Here is a 22219-nt window from a genome sequence, read left to right as displayed (position 1 = left end):
CAAAAGAATGTTTGTTCAGTAAATGAATGAACTTAGGATCTATGTAATAAACTACATATTCAGAGCTTAAGTAGCACATACGTCCCTGTAGCCTCAGGAATACGAAAGCACCCCTGGCCTATTTGGATTCCATGCGAGGCTCTTGGAATGGAAGAGGCCAAAATCTAAGCTTAAAGGTTAGGCTTCTATTGAACCACACTTAGAGCATAGCAAGCTTAAACACACACCCCCCCCAATTTAATTTCTGATATTTAATATTTTGTTTTAGGTCAGCTGAGTATTAAGTCATCTGAGGGCTTCCATAGTTCAGCAAAGTAAAAGAAATGGTTTGGGGAAACCAAGCATGGGAAAAGGAGACATAAGATGATAAATTAATGTCTTTGTCATTAAGGGCTCCCTGGTAGTTCCCACTTTGTTTCTCTTTGTGCATATATACATTTTGCAGAAAGTCAAAGAGATGAAAGTTTGGTTATATTCTTAAACACAGTGCTAAGATAAGAGAAATATTGGTTTTAGTATTTTACAATTTTATTCGAAACAGAGAGCAAGCTTCCGTGTAAACACACTTACATTAAAGAATAAATATGGATTCTCAAGTAAAGAATAAATAATATTTTTGTTACCTACAAGAATGCTTTTCTCTATGGGGCTACATAATTGGAGATTGGCCATCTAATGGGCAATTTTGGGGGAGTTTATTCTAATCGTTTTATGATCAAGGCAAAGAATACAAGCTTAGTTTAAATAATCAAGAATTTATAGAACACCTAAATATGTAGCATGGTATGAAACACATGGGGGATGGAATAAACTTTCAGTGTTTTATACATTTTGACTTTGCTGGTATAATTAAGTGCATCTAGAAAGAGAATCAGCTCACTATTTTGTAGCTGAATTTCTAGGACACAAAGGCACAGATGTCCTTTCCTATTCCACATTGCAGTAGACATCTGCTGTTTTTGCCTGCCCAGCATTTGTTCCTCCTTCCTCTGGTAATAACACTCTGATTTTCCACCAGGGAACTGCTCCTTCACCATTTTAGTCCATGTAGTACAAGTGGCGTGACCCTTGCCCAATCAAACCCATGTCCCTGAAGTTCACATGTGGGCATGTTACCCAGACCTGGCCAGTTAGAGCATCACAGCCTCATAGCCATAGGCACTGGTTCAAACTGGGCAAGAGACCCAAATCAGGCCAGTGAGGCACATTCTCTCAGTTCTTCACAGCACTATTGAGAAAACAGTATTTTTTTCTTGTGGGGACATTGGGCTGGTAAAAATGTAAGCCTGAAACAATTCTTGGCTCTCTTTGTTACCATCTGGGCAGAGCCTTTGAGAACAATGATCATAAAATCATTAGAATAAACTCCCCCAAAATTGCCTGTTATATGGCCAATCTCCAATTATTATTATTTCCAGCAGAGGAAAACAGAGCCCAGAGATGGAAACCGTCATAATGATAGTCACTGTAGCACCTACGTACAGTCATGGCAGAAGGGCAACTCACTCTGGGCTCTTCAGTTCCAGGAGCCAAGATATTCCTTTTTGTTTAAACCAGTGTGAGGCAGGATTCTGAAACTTGTAACTGACAGAGTACTGACCGATACAAATATCCATGAGTCTTTCACTGGCAGTATGACTTGGCTTCGCAGAAATTGAGGCCAAAAGTCTGGAAAGTTGAATCATTCTCTGATAATTCTTGAGAACTGCCTTGACTGAAGTAAAAAAACTTTTGCTCTTACCTCATTGTTTCATCTCTGAACTTAATGTAGTTTGTCTACAATGTCACTATTTTAAAAAGTGGAAAGACAGGCAGGATACTTACTGGTCCACTTCCTGCTGTGAGATTCTGCAGAGCTCCTAAAGATGCTTCCTGTGTATAGTTCCGGACACTCTTGGCGATCAAGGACAAATACATCCTTATCACGATGGAGTGCCACAGCCACTCCACACCCTTGGGGTTGCTCTTTTCTTCGGGCATCGGCACATCCTGGTATTGCTGACCCCACATGCAAACAGAATCCAGAATTAATGCACTGCAAGTGATGTCTGTAATTCCACACTCAAACCAAGAGACCAGAAATACTGTCTAAAAAGAATAATAATTTGCATAAGAAGCCCTTGAAATATAAATTTAAAAAGCAAATATATATAATTTCCAATTAACTTTTAGCCCACGATGATCATTTCTTCCTAATAACACTCCCTGCTCCCCGTGCCACCAACTTGACATTTCACAGTGAGAGAGAATTCAGAGAATTAAGCATAGGCCATTCTAGAGTGCTTTTCGGGCTGCTGTTAAGTTATTATAAAAGCTAAATTAGTCACAACCATCCTGAAGATAAGAAAAGCAGGCCTGTTCCCTCAGGGTCTAGGGAGGGTGTCCAGGATAACATCAGGGTTCTAAATTTACCAGTTGTTCTCCAAGTTCACAAACACTGTGATGCTCAGAGGAGTAGGGGAAGTCATATTCTTTCAGTTTTCACGTCAGTATGGAAATAAATGTGTATTCTTTACCATGGGATTTGCTTTTAGTATGTCCAAAGTTTGTTTTTAGAATGCCCAAAGCCAAATATCAGGGCTGCTTTTAATGTTAAAATTATTTCTGTACTACTGGCCATGTTGTATTAAGCTTATTTCCTAACCTATAGGGCATGCAGCAGCCCTATAGTTCAATGACTAACAGTGCAGATCTGGAACCAGATTGCCTGGGATTGACTTTGATTCCCTCTACTTATTTGCTGAATTATTCTGGGGAAAATTCATTAACCTTTCTACACCTCTGTTTCCTCATTGGTAAATGAAAATATTAATAATACACACTTCAAAGGACTGACATAAGGATTGAAAGAACTTAAAATAGTGTCCGACACATACTTAGTACTCAGAAACATACACACACACACACACACACACACACACACACTCTCTCTCTCTCTCTCCCTCTCTCTCGCTCTCCCATTTTTTCAAAGACCTCCCAATATACCTCTTTTACTTTCCTGCTGCGACTGCCAAAACACCCAATGCTTTTGTTGTTGTCAGTCTGGATATTCCGGTTTTGAATGTAGATACTCTGGGAATATTTCTCTGGGAGCTCTGCCTCCAGCTGGTAGGAGAGGTTATGAAGAATGCACACACAGTTCTCTGTGGCCTGGGACAACAGGACATGCAAACTGATCATACACATATAGGTATCCTTTGCAGGTATGTTATCACAGGGCGTAGGTTTTAGCTCTTACAGGGATTACTGAATGCAATTGGGTATGCTTGGACTGTGGGTTGCCTGGGAGAAGTGTAATGAGTGTGGCTAGAAAGGCTAAGGTTGGATCATGAATGGTCAGGAATACAACTGAAGCAGAGGCTGAATTTCTTAAAACAATAGAGAGCCTTTCTAGTTTACTTTATATAGAGAGTGTGTCCAGAATGACTCTGTATTTTAGATATATAACTTGGGGTAGCCATGTTGAGTTGGAGAAGAGGAAGAGATACTGTTTGCAGGAACCAATTAGGAAGCTATTGCAATAATCAGTGTGAAAGATACACAGACTGGGACCACAGCAGTAGCACCAGAGTGGAGTGGATGAATTGAAAGTCTTTCCAGAGATGGCATGTGTATGGTTTATACAGAGGAGTATACAGAGAAGGAGCAAGTTTGGGGAAGAGGGAAGAGATCGATTTAAGTTCATGGCTAACCATGTAGCATCTGGGCTCCTTTCAAATATCCACAGAATTGTTAAACAACAGGTAATTTGAAATTTGGGTCTAGAAAATAGAGAAATAAGGCTAAGGTAGATTTTAATATTTTAATTTTAGTATTTGTAAGCATGTATGGGAAATCTTATGCTCAGTAAACGAGTCAGTGAATAAATCTAAACCCAAGCAGCTACTTTAAGAATATTCTGAAGCATCTTAGTAAGACAAAATAGGTAACTCAATGTGTGAGATATTTAACTCTTGAATACCTTGTCATCTGGCTGGTAATCTGCAATGGTGCCTCTGACATAATGGACCAGTGAGTCAATGAGTCCATCACATCTTCTTATCACTTTCCTCCCATCAGGGCCAGCTGAACTCATGTTTCTATCAGGAAAAACATACAAAAAAACCATAATCTTAGGCCATGTATCTAACTGGCCTTTGTTTTGGAGCTTTACTTGATGTTTCTTCCAGGTGTTTGGAAACTGGCAAACTTGTAAAAGTGTGACAGATTGTCCTGTGGTCAATAAATCAACTGCCCAATGGTTACCAAATCTGGATGCAACTTGTAATCCATACAACATGTAACCACATCCTAAAAGTCTTCTGTCTACTTCACTCCAAGTACCAAAGTCAGTGTATTATTTACTTAATCTTCACCCCATTTTTGAAGTGTAGACATGAGAGTATAGATATGAGTTAGTATGCAACTAACAGAAGAATAAATGGTACATCAGACATTGTAATATACTGGATGTCTAAGTCCCAATTTGCTCCATATCTTACTTAACTCTAAATAACTTAAAGTTGCTCTTGACCTCAGTTTCTTCATTTTTAAAGGCAATGTATTGGACTACATTATTTTGGGGTTTTGTAGGTTTCGGTATAAACTATTATTGACAAATCGTAAACCAGGTGCTCTAAAATGTGATGATTCTATAATTAAAATGGCAGAGAGATGTTACAGAAAAGTTTCCAGTGTGTAAGACCCAAGTCAAAAGCCTGACCTATAAGTATCTCTGCACTTAGTCTATTTCTAATTTTGTTAAGCCATGACACCTTTCTATAAACAGTAACTGAATCTATAATTGGAAGTTGCTTCCTTACAGAGACATGAAGCTTATCAAATATAGCAACATAATGCATTTGGGGTTTACACTGCAAATTCAGATCATGTTTATGTTCTGCTATTCCTTCCTTTGGATTAAGTTTTTTTTGTTAGCATTAACCATTTTAAAATATTTTTTTTCCAAAAATGTTAATCTATCAGTCAACAAGAATGGCAAAAGAAGAGTGCCTTCAGCATTTTAGAACTTGAGAACTACCGCTATTCCCTTCTGCCAACTTTAGTTGCTAAGAAATGTTCTTATAAAATGTATCAGACCAGTTTCTTTTACTGGTAGGTAGGCTATCCAAAGTGTATTCAAGACTTTTTGTTTATAATGTCTCAGTTAGTGTCATTCTGAACATCAAAAATAACTGTAACTTTGAGACCTTTTTGGATCTTATTTTTTTTCATCTTTAAATAATATAATCATAGTGATTTCAGAAAGGATTTCTGCCCCAAAATACTGCTTTCAATGCATATCTGTCAAAGAAACAAACGTGTCCAGCATTAGCTAAAGGCAACAGGGGGAGCACACAATATTGTGCCCTGCTTCCATGGAGATCACATCTATAGGTTGAACTCTAGGAAACTGACAATACTTGACTGTTTTTAACCCACAAAAATGGTAGTTTCACTATTCAATGTAATAGTTGACAAGATAATACTAATACACCTAAAACCAAGAATATTAACAATTTTATGGTTGCTGAATTGACATAATGAAATTTTTGATTTTAACAAAATCCATTCTGTGACTCCGGTTCTCATTTTACTCTTCTAATTCAAGAATATCGTCCTTATTTTGTCTTTATTATACCTGAAAAAGTTCGAAACTTTGTCCATTAAAAAAAGATAATGAATGTGCTTATAAACTGGAAATAAAACCAGTTGTCCTATCGCTTTTTCTCAAGAAATGATCATTTAGAAAAAGAGTCTCTGTCTACTCAGGGAGCCCTTTAAGAATCATGGGACATAAGCAGCTTGGTAGAAACTGAAAAAGCATCTTTTGCACATGAGGAAAATGAAGTCCAAAGAATTTAAGTTACTTTTCCTGGTGACAGCAACTGAGTGGTGAATTCAGAAAGGGAGGGCTGATCTTTATTCCGTACCCTGGTGGCTCCAGAACAGAGCAAAGCCCATCTCACAATCGCTCAGCCTGCCATTTGCTTAGCAAATACCACACACCCCCAACTACAGGACACTGTTATCATGTTTTAAAGCTTCCCTCTGACCTTTTCAACCTCTGGCCTGGAGAAATGGCAGTAGTTTAGAATTGCTTTGAAAAATCAAAAGGTCTGTCTTTCTTATGAGTTAAGCCCACCACATACCTTGCAGATGGATGATTTAGTTTTGTTTAACTTCAGGGTGTTTATTTTGGGTCAGAATGGTAATTCAATTTGGCAGCACTGCCAGTTCACATGCACTAACTGTTGTCTTGTCATTTGGTATTATCCAGACTCTACTTGCTCGAAATGGGACTTATCAGGGGTTTCTGGCAGTTGATACCTTTGTTGACAGAAAGTACATGGAACCCCATTGCTTCAGTATTTGCTCCCGCATATCAAAAATACTTCACACCTTACTCGACTACACAGAAATACAAGTAAGGGTGGATTATTTTATACGACTACACCCATGAATAGAAATCATTAGACAGAAAGTAATTTGTTATTGTACCACTCTGAAAATAATATTTATAGAAAATGATACATATATCCATCTGAAAGTATTTTTTCAACAGCTAATATTTAAGCTTGTAGGAATCAGAAAATTAACATGGCTATACTTAGACAGAATTGATCTTTCTACAAGTATCTCCTGAATACTGAGAAGTATTTATTGATTACTGTTTCTTATATGTAATCCAAAGGAGGTTTAATAGAAAAAATGTCTCAAAACTAGAAATTAAATATACTGAAACAATTATCTTATTGAAAATTAAAAGACAATAAGCACACATAGTACTCAATAAAAACTGATTATCAAAGTTACCAATAGACCATATTGAAAATGTATAATATAGTGCCTATGGTTTGAATTTGATTAAATGATGGGTTTATTTCCCCTGGTATAATCTAGCCCACATCTGAGTAAATACACGAGTACATTTAAGTATACTAAAACTGTATACTGTTGTATACTGAAATTCAAAAACCAGGTCCTTAGACTGGGGTTGAAGACAAGGAGGGGTCAGGGCCTCAGGAGAGGGGAAGTAAAGGAGATGAGCCCTTTTCACATCAAGGCAGGACTGTTTTGGCTTCTTCACCTACACTGGGCCCAGATGGGAGGACACTAGCCTGACCTATAGCAGTGCTTGCTATTAGGGAGAATTTTTTAGCAATATGACGAGTATTGGGGGTGGGGGGCAAAGAAATAGAATCTGAACCTCTGTAAGTCTCTGAAATGGTAACAGAGCTTCACATATTTAGGAGGATTCAGGTGTTTTATCTGAAAGCAAATCTGTGGCTCCTGACTCTCTCCAGGACCACTTATCTCACACATTCCTGAGTGTCACAATGAAAAAGAGAAAAGAAAACAAAACGCCCCTGGACTTCGCTAAAACTAAGAGGAAGAATGGTATGTCTTTGTTAAGATTAATGACAGTATGACTAACCCTTAAATTCATATGGTAAACCAAAGAATGGGCAATGTTAAATGATAAAAACTGCTGCAATTTAGTGTTTGCACTAGACATTATGGTAGGCAATTTACAAATATCATGATTTGTAATTTTTATAAAATTGCTGATATTGGGGTACCCTAGAATTGCATTCTGGGAAATTCTGACTTGTGCCTCTCATTTAAAATCAGAATTAACTGCTTCTCATAGGATTTTTACTGGCCCTTCCGTACAAGGCTGTCTGTGTGTGGCTACATGCAGATGTCCTGTCAAATAGGCCTACTTTACTGGCACCGAAAGGAAATTTGCTATAAGCTCAATGTATAGCATATGCTTAACTGGCCTTTGGAAATAATGAGCTGATGGGGATGTTTATAGTAAAAGGCTATAGTTAAGTTACCAGGACACAAGAATGGCAGACAACAATGGGATTGTAGTGCATCTTTTCAAGACACTTCCCCCCAAAAAATAAGTAATTCTAAGACGTATAATTTTTTTTTTAATGGGGCTATTTCTACTTGATAATGGGTATGGTTTCCTAACATACAGTTTATAGGGTGCATCCTATACAACGCCTGGTGGCTGTGGGACTAGTCTTAAAGGTCTAACCAGCATACCGAGCTAGTGAATCACCTCACCCCAATGGTTTTAAAAAATTGTGGATTCACCTTTGTGTTCACCAACAATTAAAGGCTTCCTAATACTGTGTGATTTAAAGTGTGGGGTAAGGCCCCAAGAGGTACCAGTCAATTAAGCATTTGGTAGGCAGAGTCAGAATTCATTCCAAGACTGAGTAGGTCCTTGATAAGACACTGGGTGATAAGGAGACATCCTTCTTCCTCTCGGTATTTGAGATTTAGGTCTGGGCTTTTGTTTAACTCTCAACTGATACATATCAAACAGTTGGGTCTTGTCTGTGACTAACCAAGAGAAATAGCAAAGGAGCTTGTGGTTGCACACAACAAAAGGGGAGCCTCATTTGAACTGGCAGAGGAACAAAAACTCTATGCAAAAAGGAGGGCTTGCTTGTTACACTGAAGTCAACATGAGTTCCTGAAGGTATCAGCAAACACCAGCCAAAGTCAACTGTTTAGTCTGCAAACAGAGCAACAATGGGAGGTAGAACAAGATGCTACAAACTACGCATCTCGTTCCTTTCAGGACAAGCAAAATTAGACGAACAAAGATACGTCAGCATCTATTCGTATCAAGAAACTAGAAGGTGGTGGAGAAAATCTAACCTTAAAAATCCTTTATCTCTGCTTTCCTGCATTTTTGGGTCTTTCAAAAGCATTCTGAATAGGCAATTCAGGAAGTAATCATCTGGTTGGTAGGCTACATTCATTTTCTCTTAATTTAGCCGGAACAGGTTGTTCAAGGCAGGGTGCCAAATTTCATTTAACATCAATTATAAACAGCAAACTGTAATTTTAAAAATACATCTAGGAGCCACTGCTACTTGAATAAGCATTCTTGACATCTACAGAAGATGTCTGGAATGACAGACTAAGATTAATGAAGATATTTAAGGCTTAGACTAGAATAATATATCGCTCAGATAGTTTGTACCTCTAAGATAGGCACAGATTTCAACCACAGGACAGTAAAAAATGTCATCAGTTGCTTTATCCAGACATAGCAACCTGCTCATTTTTTTATAATAATTAATTAAAAAATTTTAGTAGTAATTCTATGATGATAGCCTTAACTTTTTTGGAGAAAGACTTTCAGTGTCATAAGATACAGTTCCTAAAATACCACCTCTAATTTGAGCTATACACAGATATTTTTCTTTAAACATGAGGGTTGCTATTAAAAATCTCTGACAAAGACATTTTTGAGAATTTCTTTTTCTAAGACTCAACTCATAAACTAACTGATGCAGAAACAGTTCTCTTGATATAATAAGTAAAAATTATTCTTTTGTTTCCTTTGCTGATTCTTCTTCCTTCATATTGTCCCTATTTTTAGGCAGTCAGTATTTATGCACTGATTGATAAGAATAAAGAGTGTCTTTAGCTTAGAGAAATGTTATGTAATTTCTGTGAAGTACAACTTTTAATTTGGGCCGATCTGGTAAAGACATAAATAGGATAGTGGAAAGTTTTAGTCGGAAGAGTAGGGACCTTTGCAAGGGGGTTGTTTGGTTGCAGATGTGCTGCTTGACAATTTCCATAAGACATTTATTCTTAAACACATGGGGTTCAAGGAGACCAGAGAGGAGTGGTCAGGTAAGTATGGCCATATTTGTTTGGATTGATTGTTTGACTTGTTTGCTTTAACAACGTAAGACTTGTTGAGAGATTTCAAAATAATGACCTAAACCACCCCCAGGCTTAGTTTATAAAAAAAAAAAAAAATCAGGATCTTATTTACCCATTAAATATAATTTATATCTTTTAAATTTACTAAAAGAAAAATTTACAAGGTAATTTAATTCATTTAATCACATATTTGATTGTATATCTCAAATAACCAACATAAAAGGTGGCAGTATAATATTAGAAGTATTGCCAGTTCCATTATTTATGAACTTCATATTGCTTATGTTTACACATCGAACATGAAGAGTTTAAATAATTAGCCAAATAATTGAGGTTGAAGTTTCTCTATTTTTAAAAAAGTCAATCTCTGGGTTGAACTATCTAGAGCAGCCTTCTGATTTCAAGATTTTTTTAAGCACCAAAAGAGGCAGGAAAAGCTTCATCTTTCTCTGCTACACTGCTTTTAATAGAAGGATTTGTTCTGTAAAATTTGAATTCAGTCAAAAGGCTGCACTTAAGGACCTAGAAAGCCACATGGGGCCTTAAGGCTGCAGGTTCTTCACCCCTGATTCTAGATACTTCTATGAAGTTTCTGTTTTTCTTACATTGTCTCAGTCTTATGGTAAATTATTTCCCAGAAGTAATTACATTTAGATTATCTTAAAAAGTAAATTCTGGTCTGTTTTGGGATCTATATTCTTACAGAAAAGTAGTTATTTGATAATCAAGAAAATTAGACCCTGGCTGTGTGCCGTGGCTCACACCTGTAATCCTAGCACTCTGGGAGGCCAAGGTGGGAGAATCGCTTCAGGTCAGGAGTTTGAAACCAGCCTGAGCAAGAGTGAGACCCTGTCTCTACTAAAAATAGAAAAATTAGCTGGGTGTGGTGGCGTGTGCCTGTAGTCCCAGCTACTTGGGAGGCTGAGGCAGGAGAATCGCTTCAGCCCAGGAGTGTAAGGTTACTGTGAGCTAGGCTGACGTCACTGCACTCTAGCCCAGGTGACAGAGCAAGACTCTTGTCTCAAAAAAAAAAAAAAAAAATTATACTCTCATTTAATTAAGAATCTTCTAAATTACGTGGGATTATGCACAAGGCTAGACCAAATAAGTCCTTTTCTGTCATGAGTATTCAGAATAAGGGATAGAATGAAAATGCATAATTTAAAAAATGTAGATGCAGTAAATTTCTAAAGTTTGGTATTTAGACATATATAAAAATTAAATTCAGTATATTTGTGTGTGTGTGTGTGTGCTGGAAAAGATAGATATGATTGGATATATTAAGAATCTACATGGAGACATTCGTTTTCCAGAGAGTGGCTGGTATTGATATTCCCCCAAAAACTGCCCTTAACCCTGTGGCTAATAAGGGACAAGACAAATAGTTATAGCCTTTCTTTCTAAAGGTATAGTTTGCTTCCTCTGACCACCTCCCACCCCAGTTAGAGTTCCAGTGATAAGTGACAGTGCAAGTTTCTTTTAAGATAGTTATAAATTTTTGTACATAAAAGGGTATTGTACAATCATCAAAACACATTTACTACACTATGACTCGTGGGAAAAAGTGAAGTTTAAGTCATTTGTAGGAAAAATGCATTACCAATTGCTTCTTTTCTTTAAGTGGCATATATAGGCATAAAATATAAATGAGAAAAAGGAATATGTTTTATAATGCATAATGACAAATTCTGGGGTGGCCTTCATAATGCAGAAACAGATTATGTCAATAAGATTAAGGTGGCAATTTTATAAGACTTTCTCATAAGTAAAGAGTTAACAAACTATAATAATTCAGGAAAATGACTTTTCCAGGCTTCATGAATGCATATTTCTAATATGACTAAGGTATTTAAAAATGAGGGCGATGAACTAGTGACAGAATGATGAGCGACAGACTAAGAGGGACATTCAAACACCTATTCATCCTTTAACAGCTCCTTAAGTGTGACTTTCTCAGAAAACTTTCCCAACTCCCAGGCAATGTTAGGTAAGGATACCTCCATAACACTCTCTTCATACCTCTCTCACATTTCTTATCGAATGTATTGTCTTTATCTCTTCAGGTGCCTATTTCCTCCACTAAACCCTGAGACCCTCCAGGGCAAAGGTAGGTCCCATTCTCTTTTCAAATCTCAGAAATTTTGGATATAGCAGGCACTCAGTAAGCACTCAATGAATCATCACAGGGTTGCAAAAGAGCAAGAATAACATCAGATCAATGGTAAATCCCAAGGAGGCCAGACTAGTTGCTATTTTCAAATTTCTGATAACTGGCTCTATAATTGTAGAAGTCTCTGGCACCTAATTTCTTTGCCTGAGGGTTTGTGTCTGGCCTGAAGTGTTTTCTAAAACACTGACTCTCACTGCTCTTGGGCAAGCATTTTTTCCATTCCCTAGTCTGACAGAGCCCTGACCATTTCTCAAGGTCTTACACCTGCACACTTAAGTGCCTGCCTGAGCCCCAGGGCATTTTAACTTCTTACCTCTAAATTGCTCCCACCTCTTGTCCTTTAAGAGAAGAAAGAAGACTAGGGGAGGAGAGAAGAAAGGAAAGAAAGAAAGAAGGAAAGGAAGGAAGGGGAGGAAAGAAGGTATAAGAATGATACAGAGAAATGGAGAAATAACGATAAAGCTTTGGCAGAAATTTCAGACTTATGCCTAACGATAACCATTGGTTTTAGTTACGCTACATCCAAAGGTTTTCCAATGAGCAATGTCGAACATACAGATTTAACCATACCAATTAGTTACGCTACATCCAAAGGTTTTCCAATGAGCAATGTCGAACATACAGATTTAACCATACCAATTCCTAGGAAACTGGTACTATGAACCACAGTATGAATCATACTAAATAGAAAAAAAGGGCTCAAAATTGGTATGGGTGGGTGGGAGTGGGGGTATAGATTCAAAGAAGACAGGTATTGCTTTTCAGTAATTTACAGTTCTAAGATTGTTACATAGATCTTTTAGAATTTGAAATATTTGGAAGAGTATCCCACTAATTGCAATAAATATTTTAACTTAAGTTATAGTTCTTACTCCAGGTAAATAAAGACAATATTGAAAAAAAAGAATGGGCTATTTTAGCAGGTTTTCTCCACTTATAAAAAAAAATGTTGAAGTCTCATAATAGCTTCCAAGAAAACAAACTAACTGTTTCTGCTTTGAAAAGGGATGTTTATGGAGAATTATGCCTATTTCATTATCTACATTTTGATGTTAAAGTAATCAACTAGTGGAAATTCAGTGCCAGCAGTGTGCTGGTAAATGTTTAATGACCAGTCTTCTGGGGCCAGGGGTAAGGGGAGATATCTGATTTTTAGTGTTTGCCAATTTCTTTCTTCTTCTTTCTTTTTTTTTAGAGATGGGTCTCACTATGTTGCTCAGGCTGGACTCCTGGGCTCAAGCAATCCTCCTGCCTCAGGCTCCCAAGTAGCTGAGACTACTGGTGCACACCACCATGCCTGGCTTTCATTTACTGATTTCTTAGTGAAAACACTCCCATTGTGGTTGGCTTCAAGCTACTAACATGATGTCACTGAATATGGAGTTATGATGAGATTCCAACAATCATTCTTACTTGCTGGCTCCAGCGCACACTGGAGTGTGTAATTTATTTTTCCTTTCCTAACTTGGATTTTACTATTCATTATACTAGTATAGTATTATTTAAGAAAAAAAATTGAAACTTGCATGAGCACACTGTTATCTCGATAACAAAATTTTTATCATCTTTCAGTGAGGGACTTCACTTATGAAAAGAATATAATTTCTAAGGGACCTAAAGAAACCACCAAGGCCAAAGGTAAATGCTGCTGCAGGCAGAGGCTAATCCTGTGGATAAATGATCTGATACCTGACAAAGATGGTGTACCTGACAAGTGTTAGTTTTCTTGAAGGATAAGCTGTACATGTTTTCCTATATGAATCTGATCTCACCGTAGCAGCCCCAGGTGGGCAGAACTGGCATCACTGCCACAAGTTCATTACTAAAGCAAACACTCACCTGCAGAGCAGATTTACTCAGCGCCATTGCCATATGCAGACCAGAAATGATCTCAATTGTCAACTCTAGTAAAGGGGAAGAGCCACTGGTGTACACAGTTTTTCTCCAAAGTAGACTGAAAGAATTCATTGCAGTAATCCAAATCAAACACAATGTCAAAAATACTACTCTATTCATGTTGCCAATTCCGTTCACTGCTGGCTCTGAACCCATTAGGAGAGAAAATACCTCAAATGAATTTGTAGCAATTAAGATATTTGCTAATATTTATGATCATTTTATTCGGCTAAGATTAACTCTTACGAACCAGTCAATCATCTGTTTTAAAGGTTTTCTAGAGTAAGCTGGAGACATAAATAAGCAACTACTGAGCAAATACCTCTACTGGAAATGGATGCTATTTGGTTGTAGGTTCTCTAGAGGTCTTTTCGTACATTCTGACTCATATCCTGAATATTCACCTGGTGGCCTTCATACACATTGTGACATCTAGCCTGAAGCTGTCTGCACTGCCATCTCCTCTCTCAGAAAGACATCCCACTTCAAATGCTGCTTCTTTGTGTCTTCCCTGATTATACGAAATGTGGCACAAAGTTCCACATGCCCACAACTTCCCGAACAAAAGCACTGAGAAGCAGATGCGATTCCCTTAATGAGAAATGAATATGGCTGTAGATTGGTCTTTCTGACCCTCTGATGCCAGGAGATTGTGAAAGGCAGAGGTTTTATGCACATGAGCACAGTCTGTGGACATGTGACAAACATTAATGTATCCAGCATGCTGATTAAATGAAGAGAGCTTTGGCTTTGAAGACAGGGTTCCTGGATTTGAATTCCAGCTCTGTCTATTACAAATTAGCTACATGACTTTGGGAAAATCACTTAACCTTCTGAGCCAGTTTCCTCGTCGATAAAGTGGGGAAAACCTACTTTATAAAGGCTACTGCTGAGAAGAAACTGAAAAAATCCTCATAAAGCATTTAGAACAGTTTCTAGAACATAATACACAATAAATGTTAGCTATTATTATTATAAATTAGATACACAGATGAAATAAGAATGGATATTTTAGTAAGTATATATACTATGGCATGCAGTTTCCCAGATTTTTGCTATATTCTGCTTTTGAAAGCAGTTCAAATGAGTGGTTTGCATTGTTTTGCAAACAGTTTAGAATGGTGTTATTCTGACTGGCTGAATGAGTATATTCAGCTATTACATGTTTTGAAAAATATGTGCCAACCAGGGCATTGCTTCACTCAAACTATGTGTATCTTCTACTCCTCGACGTAAGGGGAGACTACAGGAAGAGACTGTAACTAACGTCTTTGCCTTTAGGTTTTCACCCTCACAGTACAGCTTTCCCACTGATACTATTGTTCTTCTTTTCACACAAAAATGATCTTATTTTTTTCCTCCGCACTAGCTAATTTGGCTTATGGGAAAAAAAAATTAATTCTTCAACATGACCCTCAAGACCCCCACAATCTGGCCTTAGCCTATGTTTCCGATTTCTATTTGATGACTTTCTACCCCAAATTTCATACTCTTGCCAGACTCGATTATTCACCTAATTCACCATGTATTTTCATTTGCTTACTCATTCATTTATTCATTTCATTCAAATACTTTATGCTTACTTCCTATATGCCAGAAAGTTTGCTAGGTGTTAGAGAGTAAAGATTTAAAAAAAAAAAATGCGTGGGCTTAGCTTTAAAGGAGCTCACAATGTAGTGGAAAAGGTGTGTAAACAACTCATCATAAACCAGCAATGTGGTAAAATCTATAACAATGATGATTCGCCTATAAATTCCTGTTTGAACCCTTAGGAAGAAGCAATGACTTCTGCTAGGGAATCTGGACAATGTTTCACAGAAAAGGTGAACTTTATCTTTCGTGTTCAACAATTAGGAGATTAAGCATTCAATAGGCAGATAATAGAAAATGTTTACCAGGCCCAAATAAAATTAAATAAAACCTCAACTACATTAAAGTACCTATAACATCTAAGGAAAAGCAAGTACTTTAGTGGGTATAAAGTATGCCTGTGGGAAAAAAGGTGGTAAAAAGTTTGTGAGTAGACTGAAAACAGCGTGTATGCTGTGATGGACCAAGATGTCTTCCATTTTTGCTTTGTTTGCCCAGCAAGTATTTCCACCCCTCTTGTTTTCAAACAGACCTTTCCATCCTTGCTATAAAGCAAGTGTCTGATCCAGGCTTGGCCAGTCTAGGCAACAGTGGCTCAAATCATGTGCACCTTTATGAAGCAGGGCCAGGAATAAACCTTCCCTGAGATTGGCACAGTCATTTGAAGAAAGATGTGCACTTTTTCTGTTCATAGCTAAGCAAGGGCTGCCTATGATGAAGTTATCTGCTCAATAGAGAAGGCTAATTTGCATTTGTAAGGAATGAGCCCAACATGCAAAAAAAAGAGCAAGCATAGATGAGATAAAAATAGAAAAAGAATGAATCCCAGGGATGCTGGATTTCTGTTCCTGAAAGGGGATGAGGCCATGGTACCCTTCCTTCACTTCCACAAGGGACCTTTAACATCTCAGACACATGGGCCAATGAGTTCCTACTTAGTTGCAGTGAGTTTGAATTCAGTTTTTGCCATTTTCAATGGAAAGAGTCCTGATTGACACGTCAGCCATATTAAGAACTCTGTTTAAGGCCAGGCACGGTGGCTCACGCCTGTAATCCTACCACTCCAGGAGTCTGAGGTGGGAGGATTGCTGGAGGTCAGTTCAAGACCAGCCTAAACAAGAGTGAGACCCCCCATCTCTACCAAAAATAGAAAAAATTAGCCGGGTGTGGTGGTGCACACCTGTAGTCCCAGCTACTCAGGAGGCTGAGGCAGGAGGATCATTTCAGCCCAGGAATTTGAGGTTGCAGTGAGCTATGATCACACCATTGCACTCTACCTGGGGTGACAGAGTGAGATTCTGTCTCCAAAAAAACCACAAACGAACCAACAAAACACCTCTGTTTAACATGGTAAGGCAATAGGAGCCACTACAGAAAAATTTTAAGACACAAAATGTTTACAAGCAGGTGAGTGATAGATCAAAGTACACTAGAAAAAAAGACATTCTATAAAAAAGACACCTGCATTCGAATGATTTTAGCAGCACAATTCACAATGGGAAAGATGTAGGCACCCAAGTGCCCACCTGAGTGGATTAATAAAATGTGGTATATGTATATCATGGAATGCTACTCAGCCACAAAAAACAATGGTGAACTAATACCTCTTGTATTAACCTGGATGGAGCTGGAGCCCATTCTTCTAAGTGAAGTATCACAAGAATGGGAAAACGAACACATGTACTTACCATTAAATTACAACTAATCAATCAACACCTATGTGCACATATGGAAATAACATTCAATGGCAATCAAGCAGGTGGGAGGGGGGAGGAGGAGATGGGTAAAATCACACCTAACAGGTACAATGCACACTATCTGGGGGATGGGCATGGTACAAAAGCAATTTATATAACCAATGTATATAACCAAATCATTTGTATCCCAGTAATGTTCTGAAATAAACTTAAAAAAAACCACACCGGCCGGACGCTCACGCCTGTAATGCTAGCTCTCTGGGAGGCCGAGGCGGGCGGATTGTTTGAGCTCAGGAGTTCGAAACCAGCCTGAGCAAGAGCGAGACCCCGTCTCTACTAAAATTAGAAAGAAATTAATCGGACAACTAAAAATATATAGAAAAAATTAGCCGGGCATGGTGGCACATGCCTGTAGTCCCAGCTACTCAGGAGGCTGAGGCAGGAGGATCGCTTGAGCCCAGGAGTTTGAGGTTGCTGTGAGCGAGGATGACGCCACGGCACTCTAGCCCAGGCAACACGGTGAGACTCTGTCTCAAAAAAAAAAAACAAAAAAAAACCCACACCAATATTAAAAAAAAAAAATTGCATTAGAAAAGCAGTTCCAATGGGCAGTACAAAAGATGGACTCAAGGGAGACCATTTAGGCACTTTTTATGCATTTCACGAATTTGGTCTTTTACCTTTAGAGAATTTCTGAATACCAAAATAGTCCGACAAGGCCCAGTTCACTTGGCACCTCTTCTCTAGTGCCTTTCTGATCTCACTCAGATGGCATGAATAGCCCTTTGTTCCTCATTTCCGCAGCGCTGCACTTGTACCTCTGACATCCTGGTTCTCAAACTTCAGCGTCCATCAGAATCACCTCGAGGGCTTGTTAAAACTAGATTGCTGGGCCCTACCCTGAGAGTTTCTGATTTAGCAGGTCTGGGCTGGGACCTGAGACTTCTAACAAGCTCCAGGTGATTCTGATGCTGCTGGTCTAGTGGCCACCTTTGAGAACCACTGCTCTCACAGCTTTCCTTGTAGCTGTATTCTAGTTTGTTTGCTCACGTGTATCCCCTGCTAGATTAAATATTCCTTAAGGATTTTCTTGTTTATCTTTGTACAACCCTCAATAGCCAACATAATGCTCTACACTGTGTGATTAAGTGTGGAGATAAACACCTTATCATAATAAATTCTCTCAGTTACCATCCAAACAGAGTTTCTCAAAAAGTGAACTGTGTAACTAAAGAAAGGATCCAAAGGCAGAATATAACCTGCCTTCTTTTGGGCTGCCTAATTCTGATGACATCTTCTACCCGGGCAAGGTATAGGGTGGCGTTACCTTAGGCATCCGGTGACGTTGTAGAATATATCAAAATCGAGCAAACCATTTGCTTTGGGGTAGTCGCCTTCAGGCCATCCCGAGTAGGGGATGATGATATTCTCATTCAGGGTAAGCAAGGCTTCTGTGATCATGAGATTCTTGAGTTTGTCGTTAGAGGACAAATTCCACAACAAACCTAGAAAAGCAGAGAGTTACCATGAAAACAGTGCAGGGTGGGGTCAAAACGACAGCTAAAAAGTTCAGTTTAGGCCATCACCTCCAGGACTACGACTAGTTATAAAAAAAGGGGAAGGGGAGGGTGGAGATGGCTTCTTCCTCAACTGAAAGAGCTACCTAGAGCTCATTAGATGGCAGTAAAGGCTGATCCATAAAAATGATAAATATATAGCTTATGCTACAAAATCGTGCAGGCTTAAGTGAATCATGAATGTCAACGAAAGCCAGAAATATTTGAACATTTATTGCTGTTTCTCTCAAAAAGCTCTTCCACAAAGCTGACCTCATTGGGATAATAAACCTCTGGGTTTACCAACAGGGAGCTTTGCAACGGTCCTATTGTAACTAAGACTTCAACATTTTAAAAGTCATACTTTTTTCTCCTTTAGATAAAACATAGTCATATTTTTTCTCCTACAGAAATATCTTCTCCCCCACCTTTTTCCTCACTACCTGGAACTTTCACTTGACATTTTTTCTCCCAATAACAGCAGGAAGGGCCTGCAGAAAGCCTTTCCTACGTCTGTCAACAGGAGGCAGATCAACATCACCCCTTAATGTTTATTGACTCCTACCCAAGGACAGAGCTTATGTCCTCCAGCAAGTTATTCTGGCTACCTCACGCATCTCTTATATTATAGTTTGGCAGTGAAGGACAGACAAGAGTATTTTATCTACCTGCCAACTTGCATGGTCTAAGAACTAATCTAAAACTAGTACCACGTTTACTCATTTCGTTTTCTCTTTCCTCTGAATCTCCTACATTAAAGAGAAAGACCATATAAGCCCATGAGGAACAAATCGAGATAATAGCATACTGTATTTCCCAGGACACTTGTGACATAGAGAGTGAAGCTGGGTACTGAGGGAAAATGGCAAGAGGCATATGCATTTGATATTTGTTTTTCCTTCGATTACTTCTGATTTGGTGGAAGGAAGGCTATATACCTACTGCTCGCTATTCCAGTGACGCCCAGCAATTGTAAAGTCACCTTGGCATCTTTCATACCTCAATGGGTTACCCTAACTCAGTGTCACCTAGGACAGGGGAAAAGAGGAAAGACAGAAAGAAGGGATGACTCTTTCCTTTCTGCCCTTTCCTCCTCACTGTCTAGTCGATAATTCCCACTTCTTAAATTGACTGCGTTGTCTGTACAAAGGAAAGCGGACACACAGATACACAAGGAAGTCTACTTTATGAAAAAAGCAAACATGGTGGTCTTGGTGGAATTATGTGGTGATTATAATCTCTTCTGATTTTAATGATTGAAGTAATAGTCTGTACAGTTAGAGCTTGGTAATTATTCAACCATATTTGTGTTTGGCCCAAATCAATTAGAACACGACAGGCCTAATGCGGTCTTTAGGGCTTCAATAGTTTGCTTTGGCTGTGTGTAAGTATCTTATTTTTGAAACAGTAACCATGTCTGCATGGCAGTGTACACACAGCTTCCATTAGAAACAGTGACCCTGGATCTGGTATCTTGTGAGGACTAGCTTTCTGGCTTAGGGGGAGGTCTTTCCTCAATCAAACTAGCATTTGGGGTTAGTCATGAGCAGCATCTCTCAGCTACAGGTTTTGCAACACAATGACTTCATTCCTCCCACTTCTTCTGAAGAGGCCCTGGAAGCCGGACAGAGAGAATAAAACTCAGAAGGTGGTTGAAAACAATTTAAAGGCAGGTCTGAGGTTGAGTTTTGGTTACTAAGCTACAAAAGAAAGTCAGAAAGAAAAGCTTCCTGAGTTCTAAATAAGCAAACAAATTAACAGTCTCTGCCTTCCAGAAGTTTAAAAATGTGAAGCATAATCATGTTTCAACTCTTTTTAAAAAGGACCACACAGGGCACTCAAAGGAAAAGTACACCTTACAATAAAAACCAGAGAGGATTAATTTGAACAAAGGGAGTGGAGTTTTCCGTCAACAGTCAATATCCTTTAGAGCTTGGCATGCTATATTATTTCTACATAAGTATATGGTTGGGGTAGTTTTACCATAATTTTTGAGTTTTTAATGTAGGATATTTTATCAAAATGTCATGCCTGTCAAACTTCTGGGTAGCAAGAATCTGGGGGAAAAAACTAAAATATTCAATAGAGATTCGGGATTATATATGGTATATATGCATACACCCTCACATACTCATATAAAATCAGTAGTAACCAACTACAAATTGGGAAAATGTGTATAATAATATGAGACAAAGGGATAATACTCTTCATATATAGAGTTCTTACGCATCATTAAAAAATGAAACATTAGTAGAAAAATTGGGAAAGTACTTAATACAAAACCAAAAGATATTAGGGGCTGATGTACGTAGGAATGCATGTTCTCTAGTAACTTAGAAACACAAACTTAAAAAACAGCGGGATGTAAGTTTCAGTGACTATAGGAGGCAAAACCAGAATCAACAAGTGAAAATTACAAGGAAGGAGATTTTGGCTCACTGAATGGATAAACTTCTAAGAGAGCTTTGAAGAAAACCAAAAGACTTAACTTGTAAGATCCAGCTCTATCACTGAAGCGAATAAAAATTAGCTTATCCTTTACTAAAATGTTGACAAGGGGTTTTATCCTGAAATTAGAGTGTTGGACTAGATGAGCGGTTTCCAAATGAGCCCAGTGACAAATCAGAGTCACACAGTCTTGGGCCATACCTCAAATTTACTGAGCCAGAATCTCAGGTCGGATTCTAGGAATTCATATTTTTTAAATGATTTTTTAATGATTCCAATTTCTGGCATTATGAAACCAAGGGACTAGACGACTGTGAATAGATGTCTCTTTCAATGATCAGATTCTACATTCCCCTAAATATTAGATTTTCATTTCTCACCTTTAACTTTTAGTCAATTTATTCATAGTACCTAAATACCTATTATTATAGTTCTTTGTTGCAGCTGGTCTGCCTGTAATTTTCTACCATGAGGCTCTCATTCTAGCCAAAAAGAAAGGGAACTGGATTCTGTTAAGGAAGGGGCCCCCAACCTATGTTAAGTTCTATAATTATTTCATTATATGTTACAATGTGATAATAATAGAAGTGCACAAAAAAAGTAATGTGTTTGAATCATCCCAAAACCATCCCCCATCCCACCTCCCACCCTGTGCAAAAATTATCTTCCATGAATATAGTCCCTTGTGCCAAAAAAGTTGGGGACCACTGTGTAAAGGGATATAATTTGAATAATTATCAATTATAAGAGAAATAACGATAACTACATTATCCAGAAATATACTGCCAAATGTGATGTTTGCAAAAAATAGCTAACTAGTAAAGGGGTCTTAGATATTAAAATCCACATTTAATAATATTGCCCTTCAGGACAGGAAATACAGTCGTTTAACTAAATCTGCATTAACACTTAGGTAGCAAAACTGACCAATTTTATGACTAAATAAACCCCTATCTTCAGTGAAAAAGAATGAGGAGGAGGAGGAAAAAATAACGGCAATGACAAATACAACAAGGACAACAAGAAAGAGAACTGGTTCTTTTTAACTTTGTTTTTTTTTTTTTATTTCAGCACGTTATGGGGGTACAGAGGATTAGGTTACGTATGATGCCCTTACCCTCCCTCCCCCCCAAGTCCGAGCTTCAAGTGTGTCCATTCCCCCGGAGGTGCGCATC

At 38.2% G+C, this 22219-nt stretch overlaps 1 protein-coding gene across 1 annotated transcript in view; it reads right to left on the bottom strand.

Annotated features, from left to right (window-relative positions):
- The window catches only part of PKP2 (plakophilin 2), an 83361-nt gene that overhangs the window by 18999 nt on the left and 42143 nt on the right, over positions 1-22219 (bottom strand). Inside the window, exons 6-9 of the mRNA XM_012641050.1 lie at positions 18368-18545; positions 3962-4079; positions 2986-3150; positions 1825-1998 (exon numbers count right to left, since the gene is read on the bottom strand). Of these exons, the coding sequence (XP_012496504.1) occupies positions 1825-1998; positions 2986-3150; positions 3962-4079; positions 18368-18545 (635 nt within the window). The remainder of the gene's footprint in view (positions 1-1824; positions 1999-2985; positions 3151-3961; positions 4080-18367; positions 18546-22219) is intronic.

Source organism: Propithecus coquereli, unplaced genomic scaffold, assembly GCF_000956105.1.
Source record: "Propithecus coquereli isolate 6110/MARCELLA unplaced genomic scaffold, Pcoq_1.0 Scaffold16, whole genome shotgun sequence".
Taxonomy (NCBI): Eukaryota; Metazoa; Chordata; class Mammalia; order Primates; family Indriidae; genus Propithecus; species Propithecus coquereli.
The sequence above is the reverse complement of the archived record's forward strand: the minus strand, read 5'-3'. Positions and strand labels throughout refer to the sequence as shown.